At 45.7% G+C, this 12,335-nt stretch overlaps 1 protein-coding gene across 1 annotated transcript; it reads left to right on the top strand.

Moving 5' to 3' along the window:
* Positions 1 to 9,623: 9,623 nt before the first annotated feature.
* LOC141025869 (uncharacterized) lies at positions 9,624 to 11,577 on the top strand. Its single transcript, XM_073501797.1, has 7 exons — positions 9,624 to 9,628; positions 9,708 to 9,738; positions 10,292 to 10,654; positions 10,733 to 10,834; positions 10,909 to 11,073; positions 11,163 to 11,399; positions 11,488 to 11,577. Exons 1-7 carry the CDS (start codon positions 9,624 to 9,626, stop codon positions 11,575 to 11,577), a joined length of 993 nt encoding a protein of 330 aa, XP_073357898.1.
* The last annotated feature ends 758 nt before the right edge of the window (positions 11,578 to 12,335 follow it).

The raw sequence follows: 12,335 nt of genomic DNA, 5'->3' as shown, positions 1-12,335 counted from the left end.
TAATTTTCAACTGTCAATGACTCAAAGGTCATTCAACAAAGCACCTATAGGGTGGTAAGCTTGGCTAAGCATTTCTACTCTATCGGAACACTATATATTTATACTCAAGTGTCAAGTAAATAGGCGACAATCGGATCAAGGTAATGTGTCAATCAACACTCTAGCTACGAGAATTAAAATAGCATGCATATAATAACCGTAAAACACAATGCAATTTTGTAAAACATAGGATAAGTCTGATCAAAGGAGGCATGCCTTCGTTGTCGAGTCCCCCGTTTACGTCTTCCTCGTAGTGCTCATCTCCCGTACCGTCACCTCCTACTCGGAGTAACGGCGAAGCAAAATAAATAACAAGAAATAAATACAAATATCGTCCAAATGAAATAATAATATAGTAAGGATGTGTAGCAATATCCAGATGGATATGGAGATTTCAGAGGTAGCACGGTTGAAGATGAGTAGATGGAATTGAATGGATTGGTTGGGTTTAGGTTTATCGTGACTAGGCAAAATTTGGCCACCACAACTAACGTTCTAAATCGTCTTAGCTAATTGAACTCTAATAGTGCCCATTATATTTACCTTGGGCTAACTAAAAATAAAATCGTAAAAATTAATGACAAGACATGAACACAAAATAATAAACTATTCTATGCATTCGAACAAAATGATTCATCATGGCATGAGAATTACAATATTTAACCACAATTAAATATTTTGATGAAATCTAAATATTCATAATGGTTAATAGCATCTAAACAAAACACCAAATATTGCATTCGACGACAAGCATCGTAAATGCCAACCAAGCTATATAACTTCATAACTAAACTAGATAAACCACATCACATCAAACGACAACATGACCCTAAAATAGTACCAAAACATTATAGGCACAAATCATGTGGCATCTAAAAGAAAATAATCTAAATACATATATAATCAAAAGGATCGACAATAATTTAGTAATGTCATGATCAAAACATGTAACAAAATAATAAAGGGCAACATCGTTCATATATTATGCTTCACAACATATCCTAGACAAATATCAAAATAATCAAACAACAAATATGATATGCATCAAGTAATTAAACAAAGCTTAGATTAACAAGAAATTCCTACGCTTGGAAATACTAGTTCAAATATATACGCATGCATATTTTACGTCTATGCACAATACAAAAATATCAAACCATGTTATCATGCATCACTATTTTAATAGAGGGAAACTAATCCTACGACATTCTAAAACAATTCTAGAATCACACAATAATTAGAACATACCCTAAGCATGCTACGAACATGACAAAATAAAACACAGCTATTTTTTGCATGATTTTCATTGCGCCAACATCATATGCACTTGCTATAAAAAAAACTAGGGACAATTGCATTTTTACCCCTAGTTGGTTCCTACCCATGGGTTTTGCCCTTACTTTCGAGCTTGCTCAGTTTTGCCCTTACTTTTTCCATCGAGGTCCCTCGAATGCCCTTTGACCGTTTGACCAAAACTTTGAAAATTCATAACTAATTCATATGAACTCCGAAAAATGCAAATAAGATATCAAACTGTTCAGATAAACATTACCTTTATGTGCATATCATTTGCATTCAGGACAAAAGCACCCTTTAAACTACCTGAGGTAATTAATATTATTAACATTATTAAAAATAAAAAGGTATAAACAATATATTTTTTCATGAATAAAAATTACATGCAAATGTAGGTGATGTTTTCTGAACATCCTGATATCTGATTTGCATTTTTATGGGTTTGAATCAACTTGTTATGAAGTTTCCAAATAATGGTCAAAGTCGTTTGAATATTCTTAACAAGATGATACGAACTCAGAAAAATGCAAATAAGATATCTGGATGTTTAGAAAACATCACCTACATTTGCATGTAATTTTTATTCATGAAAAAAATATTGTTTATACCTTTTTATTTTAATAATGTTAATAACATTAATTACCTCGGGTAGTTTAAAGGGTGCTTTTGTCCTGAATGCAAATGATATGCACATAAAGGTAATGTTTATCTGAACCTTTTGATATCTTATTTTCATTTTTCTGAGTTCATATGAATTAGTTATGAATATTCAAAGTTTTGGTCAAACAGTCAAAGGGCATTCGAGGGACCACGACGGAAAAAGTAAGGGCAAAACGGAGCAAGCTCGAAAAGTAAGGGCAAAACCCGTGGGTAGGAACCAACTAGGGGTAAAAATGCAATTGTCCCAAAAAACTAACACCAATCAAACCTACTCAATTGAAAATAAAATTATCCACTCGTTCCTAATATCATCAAAATTGGCCTATAGGTTAGGCTTGGTTTTGAGTCACCGAGTAGTAGTCAGAGATCGAAACATTGACGCCGGCAAGCGCCGGTGCATGTAGTTGTCGACGATCTATGGTGATGAAGATGTGGTGTTCTCCTGGTGATGAGAGAGCACCGTGAAACGTTTGGACTGCCCGGACGGTCCATGGGTGACGGTGGCGTCGGCCCCGAATGGTGGCAGCGGCATGGCGCCATTGTGTGCGTGGCCAACAACGACAAATGGACAGGAAAAGATGTCTAGGAGATTGGCTGCGGCGAGGGGATTTGGTTGGTGGAAGGAATTGTATCGGCGTCCTCACCTGAGGCGACGATGGGTGAAAAACAGAAGGGATGCGGCTCTATGGCAGGGTGGATTGCGAGTTTTTCGAAAGGAAATGGAGGATGATAGAGGAGCTCTTGGCGCACACCGTGACATGAGTGGATGTGGAAACAGTGGTCTATAGAGGGAGTCGAGGGACGAACGCCACTACTGGCCAATAAGTTCGTCAGTTACTTGCGTGAGATTAAGACCACCATGAGAGGAGCAATTTGTCTGAATAGACTCGTCGTTGGAGGGGCTCTAACTTTCTTTGATGGCAAATTGAAACGGCAAAGGAATTGACGAGGAAAGGAGAGAAATGAATGCGCAGCCATGAACGAATGAGACTGGACTTTTAGCTCCCGGGTGTCTGTACACCCCCTTATCTACACCGTTGGTCATGGGCTGGCATGCTTCGTGATATGAACCATGCACAGGACCGGTCGGTGATTACAGGGCTACACGTGAGCGCTAGGTTTGCTAATCTCTAAAGAGGCTTCATGTGAGTGCACAGTTCCACTGGGACCTACATGGGTCAGGTCGGCCCAACAAACCTGGCTCGCTGCAACAGATGAACAGTAATATGAGCAGGAACAGTGCACGTATAAGCCAATCTCAGCTCTCCCAGACGCTCTCTCTGATGGAACGTATCAGCTTTTCTCTCTCTTCTCTTTCACAACCTCTCATCTTTTCTCTCCTCTCTCTCCCCCTGCCATTTATCCTCTCTCTCCTCACCTTTCACCTCTCTCTCCATCCTTCACAACCTCTCTCCTCACCTTTTACTTACTCACGGGATGGGATCATGCAAAGAAGTCAGGTCTGCTGCGGCAAATTTGACAATTTTGACCTCGGAACGAAATCATTTCACAGAATGAACTACCCGTGAAACTATTTCACTCCCCTGACCTTTTTGTGTAGCGCCCGCCACGCCGGCGCCACACCCTACTGTGCAGCGCCTAGCGCGGCGGCGTTGCACTCCTGTCCACCGTGGCAGCCCCTGGGCCCGCACCCAGCAGTGCAGCGCCTCCGGGCTAGGCGCCACACATGTAATGTGCAGCGCCTACGGGCTAGGCGCCACACATGTAATGTGCAGCGCCTAGCGGCTAGGCGCTGCACTGTGACTTATCCAGCCACTTGGTTGGGCCCCCCTCCCCCACCCCCCCCCCCACACCACACACTCTCTCACTCTCTCCCCGAGCTTTGCCCCTCTCCCACTCTCTCCCCCTCTAAAATCTTCTTCCAAATCTTGCAAATTTGAAAATTTGTCCGTGGATTTCGAAGTCAAACCCTCCCTCAAGGTAATATTCTCCGATCCCCTTGTTTTGATCCAAGTAAAGTTCTCCCATTGCTCATTTGTTGCTAGTTTGGGGAAACCCTAGTTTTGTTTGGATCTAGAGATTTGCATGGAGATGTGAGATGTTTGTTTGACAATTTCTATGATTGGGCTTTGTTAGTATGCTAGGGTTATTCTTATGGGTGTTCTTATGTTGGTGCTAGGGTTAGGTTTAGGGCTAGGGTTATGGTTAGGGTTATGGTTATGGTTGGGGTTAGGGTTATGGTTAGGGTTGTTGTTTCATATATATTAGGGTTTGTATTCCGTGTTAATCCTTGGATTAGTACTCATGGAAGCAATGTTACCTTGTGTTCTTTGAATGCTTATAGGGATGGGAAGAACATGTGTGTTTGTTCATCATGGGGACAAAGACGCCTTCTTGAAAGGCAATATTGAACCGGACCCGGATGAGCTTGACATGGTGTTTGATAGTAGTCCTAGCTATGCGGAGCTCTTGCACCAAGTGAGGAAAGATTTGAATTGGATGGACCCTAGTGATATCGTTGAGTTGGAGGAAAGGCATAATGTAGGTTTAGGAATGCACATCCATTGGAAGACAATGCGTGTCAACTCGGAGCAACGTTGAGTTGCATACAAGGAGACGGTGGCCGAATCACTAGACAAGGCTCTTGAGTTATTTGCAACGAAGAAGGTTGATTCAAGTTTGCATTTGGACTTGAACCGGAACCCCTCCCCTTTGGTTGCTAGTAGCCCCCCACCATTGAAGCGAGATGAAATTGTTGAACCTCTTTTGACCAAGAAGTTAGGCCAACATTGAGCCCGTATACAAACAACCAAGATGAATCTTTGCAAGAGGACAATGATGAGTATGCGGACGATGACAATGAAGTTGATCTCCATGACAACAATGTGGGTGATCTCGACAAATATCATTTGCAAGAGACAATGGACCATTCCATCCCTTTTTCCCGTGCATATGCATCGGACTCAGATGACGATGGTCCCGATGAACAAGTTGATGCGGAGGGGTTCACGGTGAAGGAGGCCGAAGCTTTCGAGAAGGTATTTGGTCGGGATCATCGGACTACATTGTTCAAGGATGTTAGTCTCGCGGATGAAGCCGTGGTAGATGGTGGCCAATGTGTACCTCTTGGGGTTAGGCCAAGCTCTCACCGTGATTTGGTAGACGACAAGAACCGGATTGCTAAAGGTTCTAAGTTCGACAGCTTGTTGAAATTGAAGATGTGGGTCGACAACTACTCGGTTACGCATTATCATCCACACAAGGTGGTGAACTCGAACGTCAATGTGCGCTACACGGTTGCATGTGCATGTGAATATGAAAAGGAGGTCCAACTTGGACTTACAAGAGGCCGTGGTGGTGGTAGAGCTCGTGGAAAGGAGGTCCAACTTGGACTTACAAGAGGCAGTGGCGGTTGTCCGTGGATTGTGCGTGCAAGACCATGGAAAGGAGGTCCAACTTGGCATGTAGTGAGTTGTGTGCCAACTCACATGTGCCAAGGCAAAAGGGTGGATGGCAAGATTGTGTCCCAAGACCACAAACAACTCACGTCCGAGTTCATCGCTTACAGGCTCTCCAACTCAATATCCACACTTCCAACAATGAGCGTCCAACATGTCATTGACCTTGTGAAAGCCATCTTTCATTACAAGGTGAAATACGGCAAGGCATGGAAGGCCAAGCAAGCCGCATTTAAGATGTTGTATAGTACATGGGAGGAAGCATACAACAGAATCCCTAGGTTGTTGTTAGCCATGGCCGCGACAAACCCGGGCATGGTTCATGTGGTCGAGCCTCATGGGCACCAAACAACGGTTCATGAAGGAAAGTCAGAGTATTTGGCCGTGCTTTTTGGGCGTTCGAGCAATGTGTGAGGGCTTTCGAACATTGTAGGCCGGTCATCGCAATTGATGGCACGTTCTTGACCGGACAATACAAGGGCACCTTGTTGGTTGCGATAGCAAGTGATGCCAATAACCGGGTGTTGCCATTGGCATTTGCTTTGGTTGAGGTGGAAAACAATGACAACTAGGAGTGGTTTCTGCATCTTTTGAGGACAAAGGTGTTACCCGCTCAAAGGGAAATTTGTGTCATATCGGATCGGAATCAAGGAATTCTTAACGCCGTGGAGATTGACATTCCCGGGCATGCTCCGTTGCACCATCGATGGTGCATGAGGCACTTTTGTTCGAACTTCTATAGGGCATGTGGCCTTAAGGAGTTGGGCGATGATCTTCAAGATTGTTGTCTCGCTTTCTCCGGTAAGCACTTCGCCACTTTGTACAACAAATTGCTCGCACACAAAAAACTTGATCCCGGGGGTCAAGAATTTCTCAATAGGCACATGCAATACCGGAACAAGTGGGCACGTGCTTTTGATGAAGATGGCCGGAGATACGGTCAAATGACAAGCAATATGGCCGAATGCTTCAATAGGGTGCTCAAAGGTGCACGTGGATTACCCGTGACGGCAATAGTTCAATACACATTTGACAAGATGAATGCGTACATTGTAAAGTACTCGATGGAAACCGATGCACAGATAGCGGGTGAGAACCCACGGAAGTACAAGTACAAGTTCCCACCCAAAGTTGATGAATGGTTGGTACTTCAATCACGGAAGGCGGACTCAGAAGAAGCTATATTATATGACAACGAAGAGTGGAAGTACGAAGTGAAAGAGCCAGGAGGAACCACAAACGATGGCCGGCAACATGGAGGTCGAGCTTTCAAGGTGTCGTTAACACAATGTGATTGCACTTGCGGGAGGCCATTGTTACTTCATCTCCCATGCTCACACTTGTATACCGCCAGTCGCGTTAGGAATGTGGACATCAATCACCCACGCACCGTGAGGGAGTCGGAGTTCTCAATCATGACGGTCAAGAAAACATGGGCTCCCCGCTTTCACCCATACTTTGACCAATCACAATGGCCGGAGTACCATGGAGTTCAACTATGGCCGGATCCGGAGTTGAAGGTTGTTAAACGGGGTAGACGTAAGACAAAGCGTCTTAGAGGCGACGTGGACGGATGGGGCCATGGTGGGCGCCGCGAAGCGGGCAACGACCAATTCCAAGAGCCTCGTGAGAGCTCCCGTTGTGGGGAGTGCAAAGGTCATGGCCACAACAAAAGAAAATGTACGAAACAAAGGAAAAGGTCCAAGAAAAATGATGCAAGCACAAGCCAACAAGGAGCTACACAAGGGCGCCAACCAAGTGGTAGCCAACCTAGTGGTAGCCAACCTAGTAGTAGCCAACAAGTGCCAAGCCAACCAAGTGGTAGCCAACCTAGTGGTAGCCAACAAGTGCCAAGGGAACCAAGTGGTAGCCAACAAGTGCCTAGCCAACCAAGTGTTAGCCAAAGAGGATCTAGGCAACAAAGAGGTCGGCAACTTGGACTTACAAGAGGCCGTGGTGGTGGTAGAGGTGGTGGTGGTGGTCTAGGCCGTGGTGGTGGTAGAGCTCGACGTGGTGGTAATGGCCGTGGTGATGGTCTCGGCCGTGGTGAAGGTCTCGGCCTTGGCGGTGGACTTGGCCGTGGTGATGGACAAGGGCAAGTTCGTTATAGAGGAATGTTTGGATATCTAGATGGACCGTTTCCGTATGTTCCTCACTAACTATAATGTATCATATGTTCTTGTTTTTTCATATGTTCTTCTTTTTCATATGTGCTTCCATTTGTTCTTATTGTCCTTACTGACCATTATGTTTCACTCACTGTAGGTATGGCGGCTTCCCAACCCAACAAACCAACGATGAAGGAGGATGGCGAAGATGAGATGGCGGGATGGTGGGAGAAGGCTGCGAAGAAGCTTAGAGAGGAGGATGCAGCCAAGCTAAAGAAGAAGAAGGAAGAGGAGCTTGAGAAGGAGAGGAAGCGAAAACAGACTGCGGCAAATGCGATGCGCGCTAGGGAGCAAGCGTTGATGAGGAAAGTTGAGGAGGCACAGAAGAAGCGTCAACAGGATTTTGAAGAAAGAACCATGAAGCTTTGGGCAATTGCAGCTGAAAAAGAAGAGAGGGACAATCAGATATTCATGGAGAGAGTGGTTAAGGAGGCTCACCTCATAAGAAAAAGGGAGGAGGAAGAGGAAGAAGAGAGGAAGAAGAAGAAGGGAAAGGGGCCTTGCTCTACGCAATAGAGCTATGTCATCCTCTTCGATTTGGTTGTGAACTACTATGTCTCCTCTTTGATTTGGTTGTGAACTACTATGTCTCCTCTTCGATTTGGTTGTGAACTACTATGTGCCGTGAACTACTATGTCTCCTCGATTTGGTTGTAAGAACTACGATGTGCCGTGAACTACTATGTCTCCTCGATTCATATCTAATCAAATCAAACAAGGATTCCCCAAATCTTTGAAATACCATATTTTGTATGGATAGAAAGAAGGGGATCGGAGGAGAGTACCTTCTAGGATGGATTGGTGAAGAAATTTGCCGACGATTTGGTCCGTGCATTTCTTCACCAATCCATCCTAGAAGGTACTCTCCTCCGATCCCCTTCTTTCTATCCATACAAAATATGGTATTTCAAAGATTTGGGGAATCCTTGTTTGATTTGATTAGATATGAATCTTGCATGTATTAGAAATTTGCATGTATTACAACCCTTGTTTGTTTGATTTGTGGAACCCTAGTGTATTTTATTTTATTGAAAAGATATGGTTGGACATATAGATTGACATGTTATTTCTATGGAAAAGTTATTTGTATGAAGTAGGCCTAGTTTAGTTTTGGATACATATGCTTTGAATTATACTCGTATTAAGAAAAATGCTTTGGATACATATGCTTTGAATCTTGCATGTAGTAGGCCTACTTTAGTTTTTTTGAATTGAAAAGATAATCGTGTTGACAAGAATGCTTTTTTGAAATTGTTAGGATGGTTTGGCTTCTCGATGATCATTGGGACAAACAACACCGGTCGTACGCTATGTCGGTGGACCAGCGGGTAATACTGAAAGTGGCCGGTGTTATGAATTTCGTATTTTTTTCAAACACAAATGCCCCATATGTAATGTTATGATTTGTTTGTTTGTAGGAGCTTGCACCTCTGAAGCTTCGGTCTCACGGGATCAGCCTTGGATGGATGCGCTATGATGAGCGGTACACACCGTATGTAAGGGAGTCAGGACTTCTCCCTTTCATTCAGTTGGTCCGCCAGTCGACGCCACCCAACAATGCTGCAGCACTCACCGCGCTTATTGATCATTGGAGGCCGGAGACACACACTTTCCATCTTTGGACCGGGGAGATGACCGTGACGCTGTAGGATATTGCTACGATCACCGGTCTTCCTATCGGTGGCAATCCTTAATGTATGAACACCGATTCTGATGGGTGGCGCGCGCAGATGCATGCCCTTATCGGTATGGTTCCTCCGGAGCCTCGGGAACCAGAAGCAGAAGATAAGAAGAAGGAAAGAGTCGCAGCGGGCGCTACTTTCATGTGGATATCATTGAACTTTAGTCATTGCCCTGAGGATGCTAATGAGGACATGGTGAAGACATATGCTCGTGTCTACATGTGGTACGTGATATCCAGGACAATGTTTGCTGATGGCACAGGCAAGAATGCTCCATGGATGTGGCTGAAGGTGTTGACCGTCTTCGATAGCAAATGGAGTTGGGGTTCGGCGACACTGGCTTACTTGTATCGACAGGTATGAAGTTGTTTCCTTTTCACTTCATTGATACATTACCAATGCGCTCTTGCGGCAAATTTGACCATGTTCTCTTTTATGTGCAGTTGGACGAAGCCTGTTGTAGGCACACTTGAGGTATTGGTGGTTGTCTCCTCGCACTTTCCATATGGAGCTGGGAGCGTTTGCCGGTTGGACGACCGAAGACCGTGAAGTACGAGGATTGGGACGATAAAGACGACCCACTACGGCTCCCCACTTGGGCTTGCAAGTGGGATGTGTTAAATGAGATGACGGATGATCCCTCGGTAATGTACAAGTTGTACAAGAGCGAGCTGGACGTGATCACGCCTGAGCAGGTGAACCGACATTGCATAAGTGATTATCATGCTTGTATCGTAACTCGATATCAATTTTGCATTCAATCCCATTTTGCAGGTGGAATGGGAGCCGCATGGAAAAGGAGAGAGTTTTGGTAACCCTATAGAGTTCAGGCTGAATCCGATGTGCACTAGGGATAGGGATCTCTGGCATATGCGGTGCCCACTGGTATGCAACTGGGCGGTTGAGCTTCACCTGCCACATCGGGTGTTCCGCCAGTTTGGTTTGTTCCAGCCACACCCGCCGGAGTGGGAGGACACGGACAAGTTGCTACACGCGTAAGATATAATTAACCTTGAGCACTTAGCAGCTTCTCGACGGTTTCGATGATGCTAATATTCTGTTTCTAACTTGCAGGTTGGATAGGAAAAAGCAACGGAAGATCAAGGATTGGGCCAAGCATCACAGGAAGTATGTCGTGCAGTTCGCTCTTAGTGTGGAGCAAGCAAGGGCTGGAAAACGAGCCCAGCTTCGTGAGCACTGCCCGATCGCGTTCAACAACTATCTCACATGGTTTCTTGCAAGTACCCGCGTGGAGGTATGCCAGCCGGCGTATGCTGAGGAGATTCTGGAAGAACCCACCGTTTTTGATGAGGTAGCCCAGCACCAGTACAACGCATTAGTCAGGAAAGGCAACTCAGTGATCCCTTCAGCTCCAATGATGAACTTTGTGGTTAGCCCTTTTTGCTTTTCCATTCGCACTATTCACATCTTCGCTTGCCTAACACTTTGATACCGTTTCTGTTCATAGCGTGCCCAGATCAAGAAAGCAGCTGATGAGACCGAGACTATTCTGGAAACAACCCCGGCTGGCAAAAGCGATGGGGAAGGTGCACTTCGAGCATTCATTAAGGTCACATCTCCTTCAAACTAGCACTTAACATTTGTTGCTATGTTCCATGTCTCATTCAATTGTACATGTTGCAGCGCCAGGGCCAAAAGTTAAGGCGGCTATCAAACCTTTTCGGTTGTCGTGAGCCCGAGTATGTATCACCAGAACGGTCTAGGTCGGTGACACCATCAGATCCCGCTTCGGGGCAGGGCCATGGTGAACCTTTCGAGGATGAGGACGTGGGTGTGGTCACCCAAGAGGTATGTCACGATGATATATATCCATTTGTTGATGCATTGCTAACTATATCCTCACACACGGTCTTTCCATATCTTCTGTTGATGCATAGGTTGCTGATGATATGACCGTGGGGAGGTACCAGGCTCGGTCTGCATACGAGTTGAAGCCTAGGACGGGAATCAGCAAGTACACACCTGAAGACTTCACCCAAAGAGGCCAAAGAGGCAAAAGGACGGTCGGCACCTCGCGGATGGCGGCTTTGGATGACTATTTGGATGACTATGTAGATGACGTGGACGAACCGGAGCCGCAGCCAGAGCCGGAGCGGGTTCCTCTTCCTAGGAAGGTGAAGAAGATAAGCGTCAAGAGGGGGGAGGAGCCAGCAAGCGTGGAAAGCACTAGTCATCGTCATTTTTTTATAATGTTGAACTTAGAGTGGAATTTGTTATGTCGCTGAACTTGGAGTGGTCGTACCTATTAGGAATGTGGAATTTGTTATGTCGTTGAACTTGGAGTGGTGGTAGCTCTATGTTAAACTTGAACTTATTGTGATGGTCCTTTCTAAGAAATGATGTCTGTGGTGAACCCTTTTTGAACCTTAATGTTTATTATACGAATTGTTGAACTGTGGCTGAAAATGACCCAGTAGAGGGGGGGAGGAGGCACAGAAGGTAGGCCTCCTGTTTGAGGCAAAAAATTTGCTAAGTGTTTGTGCAGCGCCTAGCTCGGGGGCGCAACACTATACTTTGCAACACCTAGCTGCCAGGCGCTGCACAGTAGAGTGTGGCGCCTCCAGGCTAGGCGCTGCGCAGGTCTGTAACTTGCCATACCTTCTGTTGCTGTCTGGATAGCTACAGACATGTGCAGCGCCTAGCCTGGAGGCGCCACACTCTACTGTGCAATGCCTAGCCGGCAGGTGCTGCACTGCAGAGTGTGGCGCCTCCAGGCTAGGCGCTGCACAGGTCTGTAGCTATCCAGAGAGCCACAGAAGGTAGGCCTCCAGTTTGAGGCAAAAAATTCGCTAAGTGTTTGTGCAGCGCCTAGCCTGAAGGCGCCGCACTATACTGTGCAACGCCTAGCTGCCAGGCGCTGCACTGTAGAGTGCGGCGCCTCCAGGCTAGGCGCTGCACGTGTCTGTAACTTGCCATACCTTCTGTTGCTGTCTGCATAGCTACAGACCTATGCAGCGCCTAGCCTGGAGGCGCCACACTCTACTGTGCAACGCCTAGCCGGCGGGCGCTGCACTGTAGAGTGTGGCGCCTCCGGGCTAGGCGCTGCACAG

This window comes from Aegilops tauschii, chromosome 6 (genome assembly GCF_002575655.3).
Source record: "Aegilops tauschii subsp. strangulata cultivar AL8/78 chromosome 6, Aet v6.0, whole genome shotgun sequence".
Classification (NCBI taxonomy): domain Eukaryota; kingdom Viridiplantae; phylum Streptophyta; class Magnoliopsida; order Poales; family Poaceae; genus Aegilops; species Aegilops tauschii.
This window is presented reverse-complemented; position numbering and strand designations above follow the sequence as displayed.